We start from the raw sequence: 19779 nt of genomic DNA on the forward strand, positions 1-19779 counted from the left end.
TTGCTGCATGCATTTAGTTCATCTAAATGTGTTAAACTGTGAATTGCTTTCTGGAAAACCTCAGAAAGTGTCTTCTGAGTAAAGTGTCTTCCATATCCAAAAAAAACCCCAGAATGCTTTTGGGTGTGTGTTTGCTGATACAGGCTGGTATATAAGGGAATGTTAACTGAGCTTTGCAAATCTGGAGATTTCCTGCACTAATTCATCACAGTATGAGGTCATGGGGAGGTGGACGGTCTCACAGTTATGTTATTTGGTCGGGAGTAATTTCAGTTTTGTGGAACTTTTTAAATTTTCCATGTAGAAACAATGTAAATTACACTATATTACATTTGGAGAAAAGTCATTTGAAAATGCATATACATATATAATACATATCATTTATTCCCCATCTGTAAAAGTGATTATTATTATCTATTAAACTGACAATTTTCTATCACATCATTCCACAGGACAGGTGAGTCAGTGTCTTGTTTGTTTGGAAGGTCGATAGAAAAAGAAAGGAGTCAGAGCAGATGGAAGGAAGCCTTAGCCACACTTCCTGTTCCCCACAGTGTGCACATAGTCTAAAACAATCCGACTGTTCAGGCTGTGAGAGGGGGAGGATGCACTCTGAGCCAGCATGGACGAATCACTCTTTCACTCACTGACAAAGCATGTTGCTTCGTCGGCAAGATCATGGAGAGCCCGTTGAAAGCGTCACCAATTAAAAATACAAAAATTACAGTCAAACTCCTCATTCGTTATGTGTTTTTAAACATAACATGTAAAACCATCAGCTCATTGGTTAAAGATTCCTAAACGTCGTCACATTGACTTTTTATGAAAAATAGTACGATTCAATGGGTTTGTGTTAGAAATGCATGTGTGCCAGGGAATAAGTATTTCATTCCATCATTTCCAGTGCTCGAAGCTCTTTTATGTGTGATTAAGAGAATCACTGGAATGGTACTGCACCATGAGTCCTTTGCCACGTTGCGCTTGTTTCCAAACTCCTGCAGGCCTTTTGCTGTCTCTAATGATCTCCCTGTGGTTAGCAGGCTGAATCCCGGGCTCGAGACCGAGTCATCATTATGCAGCTATTTCATGCTGGCTTCTTTCGAAATATACAGCAAGGGATATTGACAGCCATGTCCTGCCAAACTCACAGTTCACATGCATCAGATTTCTGTTCATGGGCAAATACGGAACATATTTTTCTACGGTCAAGGGGTTTAAGAGTGATTGAATTCTGGCACAGACTGGAGTTTTGGCAAAGAGCTTATTATATTTAAAACTTTACAATATGTTATACAAGTAGGTGGCTAGCTTATAAATGTTGTGTTAAGTAAATGCCTCAAGTAAGTGGCATACTCTATATAAAAAATCTTATGTGGATACCTGACCATCACTTCTAAATGTGGTTCTTTCCCAAACTGTTAGGCACACAATTTTATAGTCTCTGTATGTTCTATCATTACATTTAGAAAATTTGGAAGACATTCTTATACAGAGCGACTTCAGTTATAGTTACAGTTACACCTCCATACTGCTCTTCACTGTAATTAATAACTTTTCTAGCATGATGACAGCATGTTAAATGAGGTTCACCAAAGTTGAGCCTCCACCTAAACTCCACTGAACACATTTTGGGATGAACTGGATCACTGAATGTGTGCCTCCATACCTCAGTAATGCTCTTAAGGCTGAATGAGCTACTCTGCAGAATGTAGTGAAAATTGTTCCCAGAAGAATGTAGGTTATTATAACAGCAAAGGAGCAATATATTTAAAAAAAACACATGGATTTGTGATCAGGCGAACACATTGGCCAAATGGTGTATTACAGTTCATTCATAATTGCATTTGTATCAATGCTTAGTGTCAGATTTCACACTTGTTTCGGTTCCTGGGCATCAATGAAACCTGATAATAGCAAAACAACATGCCGATGATTTGCCATTACCATTTTACAACACCAGATAAGCAATTATTTTAAACTGTATTTCTGAATGCTACTATGCACTTTCTCAATACCATGATATTGCTTGGCCAGATGTTTCTGGCTAAATTGCTCATCGAATGTATTTTAACTCAACTGTTTGATGAGCTAATGGCCCATGATTCTTCATAAAAACATGACTATGGAAATTACCCAAGTACTTGAATTCTTGAAAATCTCAAGATAAAGTCTCCAGTGATGAAGCATATCATGCTCCTGCCCTCTATATAAAGGCGGAAAGTCTTAGGCTAATGTTTTACGCTAGGAACTTGACTGGTAATACTGGTGATAGTTATAGCTCACTGAACCTGCTTGTCTGACTTTAAATGAAAAACAGATACTAAATTTGCTTGTCTCAGGGCACCACACTAGTGATTTATCCACATGTAATTCACAATTATACTCACACTAATGCTTGTTAAAGCAGCAGGATGAGTTTTGCCGAGTCGCACATGCGAAGCTTATAAATCAAAACGGTACACACCATGGAGTTGTCAGAAATTCTCCATTAAGCTTTTGTAATCTTACCAAATGTTAATCAGTCATGGCTGCCTTAAAGTGGTGCTTTGTATTCAGTGTGAAAAGGAGTTTGGCTGGTGTGGGGGTGCTGAGGAGCTCTCATGAACAGCCTCAGGGGGAATGATATACTGGGTAGAGTGGAATAACTATGGATCATGTTTGCCCTATTTTCTTCAGAAACCTTCTTTCCAAGCTTTTCAAGCATTAGATTATTTATGAGGTTGTAACTACAGTGGTGAGTTGACATGATCATTTTTAATATAGCCAAAAAGAAGCGGTGCATTTCACATAGCTAATTACACATTAGCCCTCTGCACTGGTGGTCAAGGTTGCCATGTCTCAAGAAAACCCTTCCATGAAAAAAAGGTTTCATACTTCAACAAAACTAGCCTCGAATGCCCCGCCATGAAGATTTCTTTACCCCAGTTAAAATCAGCCAGGGAATTGTGTCTTATTATCAATGAGAGAGAGTGAGAGAGAAAACTAGTGATAAACAGAAGTGTCTGTCTGTGTGTTTATCCCTCGATCCTCTAATCATTTGTGAGAAAGAGCAAGCTATTTTTTCCAGACTAATTTGAAATGTTTATTACACTTTAGGTAACATTTCAGTAGCCCTATTTATTTAACGTTATGAAAAAAAGAGCCCACTTTATCCTGACTGATGCTGATACCCAGCATTAGGATTTGCACACAAACATTTATATGAGAATGCTGCCCCTTTAGATTAAATGTTTGTGTTGTGTGGAATTGCAGCTATTAGAAATGGTATTAGTTTCGTTGAAGTTTAATTTACTTGAGCGAGGAGTTGTTGAGGTAAAGTGAGGCCATTTGGCCAGACACATTTCAGCTCGTGGGTCAAGAAGCTGTGCGTACATAGTTTCCATTTCACAGCTGTAGGCTTGGGCAATTCATTGTGGGAAAAAAAAACAGGGATGCTGGGCGGAAAGACGAGAAGCGTACATCACTTCCGGCAACATCTGCTAATGATCAGAGCTGGAGTAAGAGAGGGTGTTCAACTCTCACTCTCTCTCTCTCTCTCTCTCCCTCTCTCTCTCTCTCTCCCTCTCTCTTTTGCTTTGCGGCAAGAGAAAACACAGGAATGTCATGAATCTAACCGATCTCCTTGCGCGCCCGCCTACTCAGCCTGTTTGAAATTTCAAACTTAAACAAGAGCCTTTAACATGCCAGTGGTGAGCTGCTAATAAAGACCTGTTCTAATCATATTCTCTCTATTCATGCTAAATCTATGGTGATTGACTGGACAAACTGGTGGATCGTTTTCTTTAAGCTGTAAGAGCCATGTGAACCTTAAACCTTAGACTCAGTTAATAACTTTTCCTACCACAGCCCAAAAAAACATGCTGGTTGGCAGACGGTCTTAGCGGCCATGTGAATTTGTGTGTGTGATATGTGTGTGTCTCAGCATTTCCACCGAGCTCTCCCTTAAGTAATTACTGAAGACAAATGAATGAATTCTACAATTTTACACAATTTGTAGACATAGTCATTCACAGATTAGTGAAGCTCTGCCTATTTTTGCTTCTGAGAGACACATGTGCAAACTAATAAGTTTTCGTTTAAAAACGCATATTTTCGCTTTTTGTTCTCTAATTCACAGTCAACGAAAAGGTACCTTTTTTGAAAACACACTCCAAAATGGATACATTTAAAAACGCTGTTTTCGTGTCGCAGTGTGGACTGTGAAATCAAATGCTTTCGAAATGATCACGCATTTTTTGTCAATTCCGCAACGTTTCAAAGAGCCGGAAAGTAAACGCCAGGCAGAATCGATGCAGTTTGAAGCGTCTTATGTTTTAATCATGTGCAGTACAAAGATGTAATCGTTTTCAAACGTTTTAGTGTAGATGAGCATCGTTTGTAAAACGATTGAAAAAAAAAATGTGGATGCGGAGCATTTATAGACGTAAAAACGCCTTTTTCAAATTTATCCAGATTAGTGTAGACATAGCCTTAGATATATACCCTATTTATACCGGTCATCTTACTGACCTGTTGTCAATTAACCTTATTAGTGGTAAAATATTCCCCTACTGTTTAAATAACACTTACTTTTTCCAGTAAAGACTTTTGTTGCCCTGTCCCAACTTTTTTTGAAACATGTTGCAGCCATTAAATCATCTATACTTTATTTTTTCCTTAAAATGGTACGTTTACTCAGTTTGATATGTTTTTTATTATAAAATTTGATATATTTTCTATGTTCTTTTGTGAATAAAATATGCTTTTATGATATTTGCAAATCATTTTATTCTGTTATTGTATACATATTACAGTGTCCTGACTTTTTTTTGGATTGGGGTTGTATTTCTTTCATTTCCATTTCATATCTTAGCACTTTTGTAACACTCCCTCTTTCTGACTCTCTCAGGATGACGTAGGAGCTCAGGCCAGAGACAAAGTGCAGAGATGAGCCTGACATCCTGGTTTCTGGTAAGCAGTGGGGGCACACGACATCGGCTGCCCCGGGAGATGATTTTTGTTGGCCGTGATGACTGTGAGCTCATGCTTCAGGTTAGCTGATGCCTTTTTCTTTTTCATATTGCCTGATATTTACAGACTGTATTCTTAACAAGGGTTAATGCCCTTACAGTGTACAATTCCAAAGCAACTCATTAATGCCTTTTTGCAACTCATTTCACCTATTATAGCAGCTAGGTCACAAAACTTAGATGGTATTTTAGTATTATTTGTCTTTATCACGTTGGGAATGGAAAGGGATGTGTCCCTGAGTTATTCCTGCTGAGTAACCTGGCTGGATCAGTGTGACACTGTCAGAGCATGTGCGTTCGTCATAGTGCGTTATTAATAGAAAGTGGGACAAACAGCACACGGGTTACTTTTAGATACACTTTGAGGCCCCTAGTACGAATTGTAAACTGCTACACTGTCAAACACAGCAGAGACGCGGCTGCCAATGCTGTCACATGGTCAAAGCGATGAAATCCAAATTTACAATCTGACAGATGACACATCTCAATGCTGACACTGAAATAAACAAAACAGTACAGCACTGTACCAAAGCTGTTGTGTTATCATATTGATCATTTGATCAGATTTTTTTTTTATGTGGAAAAAGAAACTCATGTTGTGACAGTTATTTATTTTTTTGCACAATATTTATTAATTTTTTGTTAACAGTCAATCCTGCCTTACAGAGCTCAAATCTGGCATCTTGAGTTGCAGTCATGTCATGTGGACCGCCATAAGCAATGTTTTTATTTTTCCTTAGTCCCCTTAAACACCAACTCCAAACCTCGTGATTTTTTTTTACTTGTCACATGGTTTACCCAAGAATGAACGGTTTATATAGTATGTATATGCAGAATGTTACTTTACAGCAATTTTATAAACTATAAATCAGAATCAGAATCAGAATCAGGTTTATTGGCCAAGTGTGTTGACACACACAAGGAATTTGGTTCCAGCTGTTTGTTACTCTCAAAAGTACAGACATAAATAAAAACCTATACATGACAAAACAGACACAACAAGACAAAAACAGACTATACAAATAATATCAAATCAATTGATATCAAATTGATATCAATTGATATCAAATAATATATGATATCAATCCTGAGTTTAGAATTATGTTTTATATTGTGTTTTATATATAATAGAGTTATGGAAGACCTTTATTTTCTGTATAAATTATATTATATTAAGTCTTTAATTCAGAAAATTCTTGTATCAGATAAATCTTGTAAACTATCTTTCCTTTCCTTGGTCAAATATTGACTTCACTTGTGTTCAGGTGCCGATTTCCACACAAGGTGTTTCTTTAGATGCAAACTGTTGGCTGTTGACACAGGAAAGAGTCAGATCATTCATCCCTCCCAGGGAGCATGAAAATATTCTAGGGCTTTGGAAATTTGCAGCTTCAAGATTTAAAACCAGGATTCAGAACAATAGCACAAATATCTTGAGGTGTTTTTTTTTCTCTCTGATACATATACATATTTAATTCCACATTTTTTAATGTTCACAGTCTCGCAGTGTCGACAAGCAGCACGCCGTGATCAACTATGAGCCAGCAAGTGATGAGCACAAAGTAAAGGACTTGGGGAGTCTTAATGGGGTGAGTAAGGATGCCACCAGTGTAATGAGAATAAGCTGTGTTTTTGTTTTTATTCTATTAAAGCTACTGATTCATGTTTACATTATAATATATTGTATCACATCACTGTGATTAGTTTTTTATAAACTCCTAAAATACGCTTCAGGGTTTAGGTGGGGATTTGTGTGGTATATGTCGTGCGTCATGTGTCATTGTGAGTGTGTCCTCCTCTGTCTGAGGTCAGTAGAAACATTTTGGTGTGACACAGTTCCTTAAACAGGAACTGTGACTCACTGCTCAGCTTTGGAATTCCTCTTCCTGTCCAGTGTTTGTGGCAGGAAACGCTGCTTTACAAACGATTTTATGAACCCACAAGAACCTTCCATAGATGTGTTGTTTTTTTTTTGGTTTATGAACTTTCTTTCTCAGGGTTTCTGCTGTATCTATTTGAGGCAGCAATTTGTGTATTTGTTGTGAGTGTTTTGTGGTTTTTTTGTATTGTTTTGTTTTTTGTCCGAGCCGTTTTGTGTTTTGCAGATTTGTGAATAAATAAAGAGACATGAATCAGCAGGACAAGATCCTGTACACATACCCTATCCTGGTCATCAGTTACAGAATAGTATTTTCCTCCTTTGCCTTTTTGATCAGTAATAAAAATAAAACACAGAGAATTAATTTTTAAAGGGGAAAATTTGATCTTAAAATGTTTTGTCAGTGATTTGAGCTCAGTGTTGCTTCTTAGACTCTACCGGAAACATCTGATATTTGACACTGAGCAGAATTTAGGGCATGCGCGCACACACACACACACACACACACACACACACACACACACACACACACAGAGACATGCACACACACAGAAGAATTTATGAAGTCTGCATTTGACAGTAATGGTATAAAAACCTCCAGAAATGGCTAAAAAGAGCTAGATTTATAATAAATACTATATTATATATAAATATATAATAATTATTGATGGCTGTTAAAAAGAATGACCCTTATGCATAAATGGAAATCAGAATGGAAATTTAGAAAATGAAGCAAATTTGCTTTGTACTGAAACAAATTGACCAAATACGATACATATAGACCTGATTTTTTTAACCAAATGTATGATGTGAAGAACAATCACTCCCTGTATGTAAAAAGTTTTCTCTTTTTTCCCTTTTTCTTCTTTTTCTCTCTTTATTTTGCATATTTACAGAAAACATAAATGTAATGTGTATAATAGGGGTGTAGCAGAACACGTATTTGTACCGTAATTTTTCGGTACACGGCTTTCGGGTCAGTGCACATGTGTACCGAATGCAATCTTTATTATGTGCGGAACATCTGAGTTCCCTCAGGAACGTATTAAGGGGTAGACTGCAAGTTTGTTTAGTGTCAATTAATTTAAATGCAATAAATAAATATTTTAAATATTATTTACCGTATTTTCCGGACTATAAGCCGCTACTTTTTTCCCCACGCTTTGAACCCCGCGGCTTAAACAGCGAAGCGGCTAATTTATGGATTTTTCCTGGGTTTTTCCCGGTTTCACAAACTTCAAGCCAAAAAACTGAACCCCGTAACATTAGACCAATAAAATTGCCGAACGGGTTCAGGTGAACTAATGACACTCTTTATATTAAATCAGATGCGCTCCCACTGAATCGGGCAGCACCACATTATAAATATGGATGAGGTTCCTCTGACGTTTGACATGCCGCTCACTCAGACTGTCTACAAGAAAGGCGAATCATTCGTCACGCTGAAAACAACCGGGCATGAAAAAACGCACTTCACCTGTGTTCTGAGCTGTAGATAGTCTTTCGTTAAAGCCTGTGTAAAATTCATTAGTTTTAGTGGGTGCGGCTTATATTTGGGTGCGCTTAATAGTCTGGAAATACGGTAACCAAGCGGGTATTTTATTTAAAATTGTTTTAAAATATAACTGTTCAAGTGTTAATCAAAATTTTTATTATAATAAAATTAAATGTTTTGCATTTCTTCCCCCCAACTTTGAAAAAAATTTAACCGAACGGTGACTTGAAAACCGAGTTGCGTACCGAAATTTGAACCCCTAAGTGTACTACACCTTCTGTATAACCTCATACCCTTATTTATTACACTGCCACTGTAAATAAGCTATCTATGCATTTCTGGTTATATATAAAAAATAAAAAAATAAAAGTCTTTATTGACTCAATTTGTAGTAGTTTGTAGCAATCTCAGCATCTCAGCGTTGCTTCTACATGGACTTCAAAATCACATTCCCTTCATCATTTTGAAATAGAGGAAAAGCTTTTTTTTTTTTACTATGGAACCCACATCATTTTTTTTAAGACATTCCAAGTTTTATGAGACCTAATGGAAAGTTTCTTGCTTCATGATCTAGTTTATAGCTTGTAAACAATATGAGTTGAGTGCCAAGTGACAGAACGTTTCTTGGAAACAAAATATTAAAATAAGACCAAAAAAAAAGTTTTCATCTCTTTTTCAGACATTTGTGAATGATGTCCGGATCCAGGAGCAGATGTATATCACACTGAAAATTGATGACAAGCTAAGGTTTGGATATGATATCCTTTTCAACGCACCTGCCATTACTGTCTGTCATACTCGAGTTAAATGTACGTCACGGTTCGGTGTGTCTTTTGTTGTCTCTGTATCTTTTGTTTGTGTTTGTATTGTTGCATACAAACACTCAATAAAAAGGTCTTCTTGTTCCTTAACCTTTTGCACATACCAACTTGTTCACTGTGGTCCGAGGAGAGCTTCATGTTCCAGAGGAGGCGTTAAAGGTAACATAACACACTTATTTTGTAGCGTAAATATGTCTTGGATGTATCATACTAGACAAATAAAAAAGGGCCAAGCCCCAATTGGCACGTATTTAATGGTTTTAATAACAGATCACTGGTCAGGAAATGATCAAGAATGAAAATGAGCAACTAATATTGTAGATCAGGGGTCTCCAACCTTTTGTAAACCCCGAACCAGTTTAGTTTAGAAAATATTCTCACATGGTGTGTGTGTATGGGAAGAAGGGGGTTGGTTTTGTTTTTCTTTTGTTTTTTATATGTATATATAAATTTTTTGGTATTAAATTTTTTTAGCATGAAAAGTTCACAAGCCAGCTTCAGCTGGGGAAGAAGCTGGTCTGCACAGAGTCACCCAAAACAGCCAAATCTCCTACAGCCAAAGGCGCAGAAAGCAAAGCTGCTGAGCCCATCCCTGTCACCGAAGCTCCTGCCAAAGTGGCTGAAAACAGCAAGACTGATGAAAAAATGCCAGGTAGAGACACACTGATTGTTTTATTGAACTGTTAAACGATTGATATTATTAAATTGTACATTTTTTTTCATTATAACTGGTCAGAATTTGTTGATTAGTTTTTTATTATAGCAACTCTGACAGTAGTTCTGGCATACATTTAAATCCCAGCCTTATAGTACTGCTTTGTACTAGGGTACACAAAGTCCACTCTTCAGTACATACCTCAGTTTTTAAGTCACGTTTCGGTGCAATTTCGATACGGTCAGGGTTATAGAACAGGGAAAAAATAAAATTGCTTGTATTTTTTTATTAACGCAGTTTATAGATAATAACATTTGTGAACAACAGCATTTGAAGAGTTTAGATTTTTAAAACAATTTTAAATAAAATGCCTGCTTGATTAAATAAAATAATATTTTACAATATTTTAGAAAAATAGAATAAATCAAATGAATGCAATACACTATTATTATATTAAATAAAACTGAGTAATCAGTTAAATTGGCACAATTTAAATTGAGTAAATAAGATTTAATAATTGGAAAAACAAATATAACAAAATAAATTACATTTGTAGACCCCATTTGGGTAATAAAGATGTGTATATAAGACGCCCTCTGCGGAGGTCTGGACCACGTCTTCAGCAAAACCGAGGGGCTAGGCGAACACCATGGACAAACTCGGGGTTGGAGCTACGTAGTCAGCAAGGATTGGGCTCGGAGCGGCACCCTCAGGCGGCACTCTGGAGCAGAGCAGCGCCCTCGGTGGGACTCTAGACCGGAGCAGCACCCTCGGCGGGACTCTGAAGTGGAGAGGCATCCTTGGCGAGACTCTGCAGCGGAGAGGCGGCCTCGGCGGGACTCTGTAGCGGAGCGGCACCTTGGCGGGACTCGAGCGGAGCAGCGCCCTCGGCGGGACTCTGGAGTGGAGCAGAACCCTCAGCGGGACTCTGAAGTGGAGAGGCACCCTTGGTGAGCCTCTGCAGCGGAGAGGCGGCCTCGGCGGGACTCTGGAGCGGAGCGGCACCTTGGCGGGACTCAAGCGGAGCAGCGCCCTCGGCGGGACTCTGAAGCAGAGCAGCGCCCTAGGCGTGACTCTGGAACAGATTGGGGGCATGCTTGGCAAGGCAGACAGGCATAGAGGCAATCTTGGCAGGTCGGAGGAATGGAGCAATGTCCCCAGTCAGGCAGGAAGGCTGAGGTTGGGCAGCCCCTCCAGCAGAACTCAGGGGCCGGAGGGACAGCCGTTTTAGTAGGTTATTTAAAACCATTTGGTTTGCCTTAGATTGTTCCTGACGCTCCCAAAATTCTCAGTTCTCTACTGGGGGCTGAGCTTCAGAATATTGACTGTCTCGGTTGGGTCCCTAAATTGCCGGTCGTTATTGTCAATGTCAATGGCCACCTTCTGGACAGATTATTCTTTTAGTGAGCGGGGGTGGGACACGGTGCACAGACAGATTATTCTGTCAGAAATTCGGGTGCGGGGCAAGATTATTCTGTCAGTGAGCGGCGGGACAGCGACAGATTATTCTTTCAGGAATCTTGCGGGTAAGACTGGGTGAGTAGAGACTGGGAGGGAGGACCCAAATAAAGGATGCGACAGGGTTAAGGAGAAAACAGGCTTTAAAAAGGACAAAAAACTGAGCAATGGGGCAGGGCAAAAGCACAGTCCAGAAACAGTCCAGGATCTGAACACAGGCGAAAAGGGAAATGCAGGGAGAGACAAAACCAAATCCTAAAACAGTCCAAAATAACAAAGAGCCAGCTAACAGAACAATGAAGGGCAGAGCAGAAACTCAAACCAAAAACCAGTCCAGAGTTCAAACCAGAGCAGAGGCAGTGCAGAACAGGGTACAAATTCTTGATCAGGGTCAGGAACAGGTACAGGAACAGGTATAGGTACAGGTACAAGAACAGGTACAGAATCCAGAGCAGGCAGGGTGGCAAAAGTATTCCGGGGGACTTTAGGAAGACAGTGAGATAATCTGGCTCAGAGCTAAAGTCTTGGGTGTCCTTAAATACCGGGAGGCGCTGGAAAAAGGGCAAGATTGTTGCCGACCCGGAAGTGTGCGCCGGGTCTCTTCTGGACAGATTCTGACAGTTCTAAACATTAGAGCAACTACCCTAAATTCTGTAAGTGTTAATTCAACAGATGGTACTGTGATGTGAAGTATACTGTTAAAAATATAGATCCCACACTTTGGAACAGGATGTGACTTTATTAGTATGTAAAAAAATAAATGCTTGTGTATAGGAGTCTAGTCTGTCTGGTATGTTACGACCTTTTCAGAACTGTACCACAAATATACATCCATGACTTTTGTAAGAAATGTACAGCGATAGCATCTGTTTAACGGCTGGTGTTGTAAATGAGTAAATACTTTAAATATCAAATCAGGCTTGATTTAGACCACATGTTACTTTGAGGCCCGGATTTACTGAAGTTTTGAGTATATAAAAATATGCAAGCTGAATACTGGCTCTATCAAGCATTTTGAACCTGTAGCTTAAACCTAAAAGTCAAGAACAGCACTTGCGTGCGCAATCGAATATGTCTGGATAGCATGTAATGCATAGGCAGAATCTTGCTTCCATGAATTAATGAGAATAATATACTATTTGAAACTGACATGTGAGACCCAATGCACTGCATTTATCCATACACCCGCACTTACATGGATAATGAACACTTGTCAGGTTTTATTTTGGTCCCGTAGACATTTCTATACATATCCATTACAGATTATAATGTGTGTCATATTTGTAATTGTGTGTGTGTTTAATCTGATCCTTGAATCAGTGACTCTCTATTGTTCGGTTTCATTCAGTGATTAATATCTTGCCGTTGATTCGCTCCTCTCTTTCAGCACATCTTTTCAGTTGGATCATGCAGTACAACACAATAACACAAAATACAAACAATAATTAGCTTTTTAAATAATAAAACTATTCAGTTTGCAATGAATTGACTCTAGCCAATGAAACAACTCAAATTTTATCTCTAATTTGCATCAAGCCTTTGTTGAAGATTTGCCTATTTGCTGTTCACATTGCATACACTCATGCAGAACTCATTTCAGCTGAATGTCGCCATGCTCTCCTTGTCTAGTTTCATTAACTAACAGTTTATATATAGCCCAGAGTGCTGGTTGTGTAATTATAGGGCAGTGACAGACCCCACACCCTTACACACTGTTTTTTGTTTTTTTCCCAGAAAAAAAATAGGGAAGAGGCGTGTAGCTTTTCATTTGTTTTTTCCAACCGGTTATTTATCACAGATAACTGTCAGGGTAGAGCTTCACATGCGCTACACAAAAGACTTGCTCAGTAGTATCCTGGTGCTGAGAGATACAAAATGCATTATATATTTGTTTCTACTTAGCTTAATGGAGGTTTTTGCATGTGATTTCATTTCTATGGGAAATATGGCGATTTTTGATCAATGGCACAAGATGAATTTGGCGAACTCAAGAAAATGTTTTAATACAAAACATTACATTGAAAAAAAATCTAAACCAATAGCTTCATTATTAGAAGAGAAAAGGCACAGATGGACACGCTTCACACATTCGTTCTCTGTCTGTCAGGTTTATGCCGAGAAAGACTTGACTTCCCATCACACCATGTCATGTGATGTCGTTACCTGACTCAAATGTCATACTTGTATCTCACCTCACACAACCATCTTTTATGGTGTTGTTGCCCATCACGTTTCAGGCTATTGTCCTTGTGCCCTTGTTTATTGTGTTTAGATAATCCTATGCATGGATTATCTTTTTTAAATCATTGTCATTGATGTTTGTGGTACAAAAGCGACTGAATGTTAAAAATTACATTCATTATTTTATATTGTTAGATACACAAGTCTGCTGGCTCTAAATCATACAAAAAGATAAACCAGTGCCATACGATCAGATGACAAATGTTATATCTAATACTGCTTTTTATTATATTTTTTAAAGAAAAAAATGTAAAGAAACCTGCTTTATACTTCGCATATCCCAGCGATGTTAGTAAGCTTGGTTCAGAGCACAGGGTCAGCCATGATACAGCACCACTGGAGCACAGAGGGTCAAGGGTCTTGCTCAAGGGCCCCAAGAATGGAGCTTGGCAAAACTGGGGCTTAAACTTACTACATTTTAAATCTTAAACTATCCCTTCACTGCTGTCCACTACCATGCTATATATTTCTTTAGCATAATCTGTAATTAGAAAACAATTGGGCCCATCATTCTTCAGTTACAAGGCTAAGTTAATAGAGACTGTTTGTAGATCACCTGACCTTTTTCTTTGTTTTAACCACAGATTTGCTGAGGGATTTTAATTTGCCCTGATTTAATTAAAAGCCTGTTTTACGCGCACTTGTATCTGTCCAAGCTTTTGTTACTCGACACAGTCTAGAATTTATTGTTATATGCACAGGAAAAAGTCTGTTAGATAATACAATTAAATTCTTACTTTGTGAATCTTTCCAGTGGCCTATAACATCATTTATAAATACATAAGGAAAAAGCCATAAGTTACAATTTTGCAAAAATGACTATAGTGCAAATGCAACAAACAAAAGTACATGCACGTATAAATTTACAGTGTGCAATATAAACATGGAAGTGTATTACATCGTATTTAATAGATCCTCGATCCTAAACATTTGTGAGAAACAATACTCTATAACAATAATATAACAAACACAGGTCAAAGACAGGAAGACCAAAGCAACGCTACAAATCGTTGAACTTATTTTCACCATCTCCTTCTGGCTCTATTCTATGTACAATAATAACCTTGTTGAGTGATGTTTTATGTAATTAAATTTCACACTATAGCATATGGCCTACTTTTCTCTGCCAAGTGCAGACGATAGGTTCATCATGTTTTCAGCCAGCACAGAATAATAGCATGATAAGATTTTCAATATGATGGTAAGAAAAGTTAAATAAAGTGATGGATGAAACGTGTATGGAACGGGATAATGAAGTGAACTTTTCTTGTTGTAGGTGATACTGCAGCATTGCACAGAGGAACACCTTTGTATGGACAGCCTTCTTGGTGGGGAGATGGCGATGCTGACGACGAGAACTCATTTAAGCAGGAGAATAAAGCCGCAGGGAAAAAACAGGAGACTCCTGGGACAGGTGAGACTTTAGTTCCCTCATTTTTGCCTGCATTGCTTATAGAATAGTGATAGGAAATACTTAATATCACCTAATTGATAACTGACTCAGAAGTGCTCATTCTGCCTGCCACACATACCAACGATCATCATTGACAGCTTGCAGACTGAGAGTGTATCAAGAATATAAAACAGGGGTGGCACCTTGTTTGAAACTGTGCACAGGGAATTGTGTGTGAAGAGTTCTGTGTCTAAGTGTGTTCACTTTTTGCCCAAGTGGGTTTCCTGTAGGTTCTCCATTTTTCCTAAAACATACTGGTAGATGATTTGTATTTTGTTATTCCTGGCCATGTTAAAATACTTACTGGAGATAATTCAATGAAGACATATGAGACAGTAGGCATATTTGAGTGTAGCATGCCTTGTAGTGATAGGTCATTTATTTTGAACGAGTCTTTGTTCATTTTCGTTCATTTTCTACTGGACAAACATGAGCAAACATTGCAAAATCTCCATAGGTTGTGTATAGGAAACAAAATTGAGTAGTTTACCTTTCAACTCTTCTAGTCTAAGTCATTCTTTCTTCTATCATGTGACTCCCATAGATGCTATGAGTGCATTAAACAGGAAACAGAATTGAGTACTTCAACGATCATAGTCCAAGTCGTTCGTTCTTTTGTCACGTGACTCCCATGGATGCAATTGAGTTATAAATTCATGTATAAATGATTGGGACTATAATCTTTCTGATCAAAGAAACAAAACAAACTAAATGACTCAAGAAAAGATTTTTTAATATGGATAAACGAGATTCAAAGAACCAAGTCACCGACATGATCCGATCTTTTCATCGCTGATGCTTAGTGAGGAGCTACACACTGCTTGCACAGTTCTTAATGGTATGGAGATTGACAAAAATGTAATGTACATTAAATAATCACCAGACCATCGCACCATCGCACCTATATGTGGTACTTTCCCAAATTGTTGCCACAAAGTTAGAAGCACGTAATATTATAAGACATTTCTGTATGCTGTAACTAAGTGGCCCAAACTGGTTTTAGCATGCCCACACACACAGCAAGGTTCCAAAGACATGGTGTCTCAAAAAGAACTTGTGTGTTGCACAGATGCTTGACATCAACCCCACTAAACACCTTTGGGAGGAAAAAATAGGTTTAATAAGAATGCTCTGCTAAGTGAAAAGCCTTCGGAGAAGAGTGAAGGTTATTATAACAATAAATGGGGACTGCATCGGATATGGGATGTTCAAAAAGTCCAGAATACAAAACCAGTACCAACATATGTGTATTGGTTTATATTAAATTCCTTCAGATGCCCATGCAACTGATTTTGCTGTGAGTTCTGGACAGTAGCATGCTGTGTAGCAGTTTTGTGTTTGACACATGTGCCATAACACTTCCTTCTGATTAGCTTAACCTTTCTGAACTATAAGTAAGCATGCTTTAAGTGCAGTTAGGTTCCCACTCATAAACTTTGTGCTGTGTATGCCTTTGCCCATGATGTTGCCGCATAGCGTGTATGAAGAGATAGAGTGCATAATGAATATAAAGAATGTTCGCTTAGAGAAGCAGAATCCATCTCACCAGTACATTGTATTGTGATAGTCAAGACAACGAGTTTCTGCATCATGTTTAATGGGGTCTGTGCTTGAGTTACTGTAAAACTAGCAACTATTGTTGAGTTTGGAGACTTTATCCACTATATGTTTTGCTCTGCTCAGCTTTCTGCAGCACTTCTAAAACAGTTCTTTTCCATTTATATATATATATATATATATATATATATATATATATATATATATATATATATATATATATAAAATATTTGTATTTTCGTCATTATGTCAAGGCTGCAGGGAGCCACAGCAGGGGGGCTAAAGTGCAAGTTGCCGAAACGCGGGCTAGGCAGTAGCGCAGTTGATCAGGTGTTCCTTTGTTACTGTCCAGAATACATAAATGCTCACACAAATGTTACGTCCCCAGATGCGTCCCAGACCATCTCTGAATGTAGTTTGGTTGTATACTCGAGCGGATACCGTTTTGACAGCATTCATGTCCTTGAGTGCCTCTTAATTAAATTTGTTCTCAGACAGCAGGCTCTTTTTTGAAAGGGAAGCTGTATTGCCATACACAGCCGACGTGCTTTCTGAGATAAAAAAAATCTTGAAAGTGCACTTTTTTTAGGGACGGAACACTGAATAGCATTGTTTAGCTACTCCTTACAATCCGAATCGCTTTTTCTTTTTTGTGCCTGAGGGGCAAAGGGAGAGAGAGAAAACTCGGAGTAACTGTTACCCACATCAAAGTGCCCTTTCCCACCGCTATTTTTAGGCTGTGGTGCAGGCTATTCTTTCTCTGTGAAAGGTAGTAGAGTTAATGTAGCTAGGAGGAGAAGAGCAGCAGCATGCAAAAGGAACTGTGAATAGGCTTGTTTGTGGCCAAGCCCAGCCCCCAAGCTGGAGATTGTCACCGAAGGTTTTTTTTTTTTTTTTTACATAGCGTCTCTGTAAAAGCCACACCATTATTTTTTTTGCTTCTTGCCACTGAAACCTCACATTCCTCACTCGTAAGTAATCTCCGAGTTTATTTACTTTATGATAAATATAATAGGAATGAACATAGAATCAAACTTTAAAAAGACTGCTATTCTATTGACCATGCTGTCTTGACCATTCATCTCTGAACTTCATGTTTCTGTCAGTCAAACATTGTATTCTGATTGTGTTGTTAGTGAACATATAATGTAATTTATAAATTGGATTTTGCAGAGAGTTTGCTCAATTCGGTTCATAAACTGGAATCATGTGCAACTTAAGGGTGAGGAAGTGAACCCTTTTTTTTATTACAGGAAGTTTCACCACTGCTCTGCACTGGGTGTAAAAATAAGATGGATAGATAGAGCTGAAGTTCTTTTATATTATTGTACATTTTTATAATGATGGAAATAAAATGCTGTTAGTAACGGGATGAAAAGATGGTCTCCTGTGCAGAATCAGGAAGAATACTCTCTCAAGACAGGAATCCTTGGGATTTTCCAACTTCTGCTTTTTTTTCTTCACATTGATGACAGAGGCCCTGATTTTGTAGAAACATCCACCTCTTCATGTGATAAAATAAGACTTGGAAGGGATGAGCTACTTCCTTCTACTAAAATATATGCTAATCATAATCACTCTTCTTATTAAAATTATTAGAACGTGTGTTGTGTTATGCGTTCTGATTAGTGAGGATCCAACTTTGAGTTTAGAATTTAGCATGAAATAAAAGCTGTCTGAACTGTGACATGTGAAGCAAATGTCTTGTGACATTTACACACTTTGCTACAAGCCGGCTGTTATCGGCAAATGAAGTTACATAATCGTAGCTATTAGCGTTTCTGAACTGGCTGTCATTAGCTGTGTCGTGTCGGATGCAGTAATCTGGATTATGACCTCACACCCAACGAACGTTTATTTGTTAAGGGTCTCCAACAGACAATTATCCAGATGAATCGGCCAGTGCTTCAAGCTAGCCTTGTTGATTTTTCTGCATGAGCTCCTGATCCCCGAACCCTGATGCTAATCTCCTGTCCCTCTTTCTGTGCCTTTAGACACCAAGGAGACTAAGCGGACAGAGAAAGCTAAAGAGAATGGTGTGAGCGCTGCAGGCCCTGAGCCCAGCTACTTTGAGATCCCAAGTAAAGACGGCCAGATGTCAGAGGACAGAATTCACGAGGTCCCAACCAAGGACACGGAAAGCAGCGCAGCAGCAAAAGCCGCCCAAGCCAACACTTCCTTTACAATAGAGTTCGATAACACCTCCCCTGGGAAGGTGACCATTAAGGATCATGTGTCACGTCCAAGATCTAAAAAATCGCAGCCAGGGAGTAAAGAGCTCAGCAGCCTGCAGGCAGCCATCATGGCCTCGGAGAGTAAAGTGGCCGACTGGCTAGCACACAACAATCCTCCCATAGTGAGGCGTGAGTCCACAGAGGACGACAGCAAGAGCATTAAGAGCGATGTCCCTGTTCACCTCAAGAGGCTGAAAGGTGAGAAGCACCAAATTTTATGTGCTTGGCATGTCTAGGGCTGTGTATCGGCAAGAATCTGGACCCCTGAAAACAATACTGGGGTTGCGATGCGATAGTTTGTGATGCAATGTGATACTACAAACGAGGCGATATGATATTTCTTATTTTAGGAACAGGATCTAATTTTAGGAAAGCTGTCATTAAGAACATACCACCTTGTGCAAACCTTAGCAAAAATATGATTTCACCAGAACACAGTGGGATCTGCATATGCATTAATTACATCTAAAATGTCACTGCTAACCATACCCTCTTAAACCTATCCATACCATGAAACCTGTGCCAGCATTACCTGTATCACACCTCAGTGCCACATGCGTATTGCAATACATGAACAGAATTAGTATCATTTTACCTAACATGGTAATTTTTTTAAACATATGCACATAGTCGTTCAACACACCGAAAGACACTTAAAGAGAAAGAAAGACTATCATTACTTCTATAAAGGTAGAGAATGCAGAAAGAAAGACAAGCAGGTCATGCACTCTGGCAAGAGTTTTAACTTTTAACTTCAGGTTTGTGTATATAGCACTGTTGTTAAGCCACAAGTACAAGCTTCATCTGTTATAAGTATAACCACGAACAGCATATATTCCTGCGATTTTTAATTCCATTTTTACATTACCCACCCGAAACTACTTTTTCTTCCCTAATACTAATCACGAAACCTTGAGTATTAGCCAAACTGATACCTTTCGGGACGTAGTTTGTATTTAAAGCTTCATATTTTAAAC

The 19779-nt window shown here is 38.6% G+C and overlaps 1 protein-coding gene across 14 annotated transcripts in view; it reads left to right on the forward strand.

Moving 5' to 3' along the window:
- Positions 1-19779, forward strand: part of cep170aa (centrosomal protein 170Aa) — a 54964-nt gene that overhangs the window by 8121 nt on the left and 27064 nt on the right. For 12 of the 14 annotated variants that reach the window (XM_046868094.1, XM_046868102.1, XM_046868122.1 and 9 more), the window contains exons 2-8: positions 4889-5031; positions 6509-6598; positions 9063-9141; positions 9305-9363; positions 9679-9856; positions 14835-14972; positions 18563-19000. In XM_046868094.1, the coding sequence (XP_046724050.1) occupies positions 4927-5031; positions 6509-6598; positions 9063-9141; positions 9305-9363; positions 9679-9856; positions 14835-14972; positions 18563-19000 (1087 nt within the window). In that variant the 5' untranslated portion in view covers positions 4889-4926. Of the gene's footprint in view, positions 1-4888; positions 5032-6508; positions 6599-9062; positions 9142-9304; positions 9364-9678; positions 9857-14834; positions 14973-17460; positions 17540-18562; positions 19001-19779 lie in introns of those variants that run through there. The other 2 variants (XM_046868138.1, XM_046868145.1) reach the window with 2 other exon arrangements.

The sequence above is a fragment of the Silurus meridionalis genome, chromosome 2 (genome assembly GCF_014805685.1).
Source record: "Silurus meridionalis isolate SWU-2019-XX chromosome 2, ASM1480568v1, whole genome shotgun sequence".
Classification (NCBI taxonomy): domain Eukaryota; kingdom Metazoa; phylum Chordata; class Actinopteri; order Siluriformes; family Siluridae; genus Silurus; species Silurus meridionalis.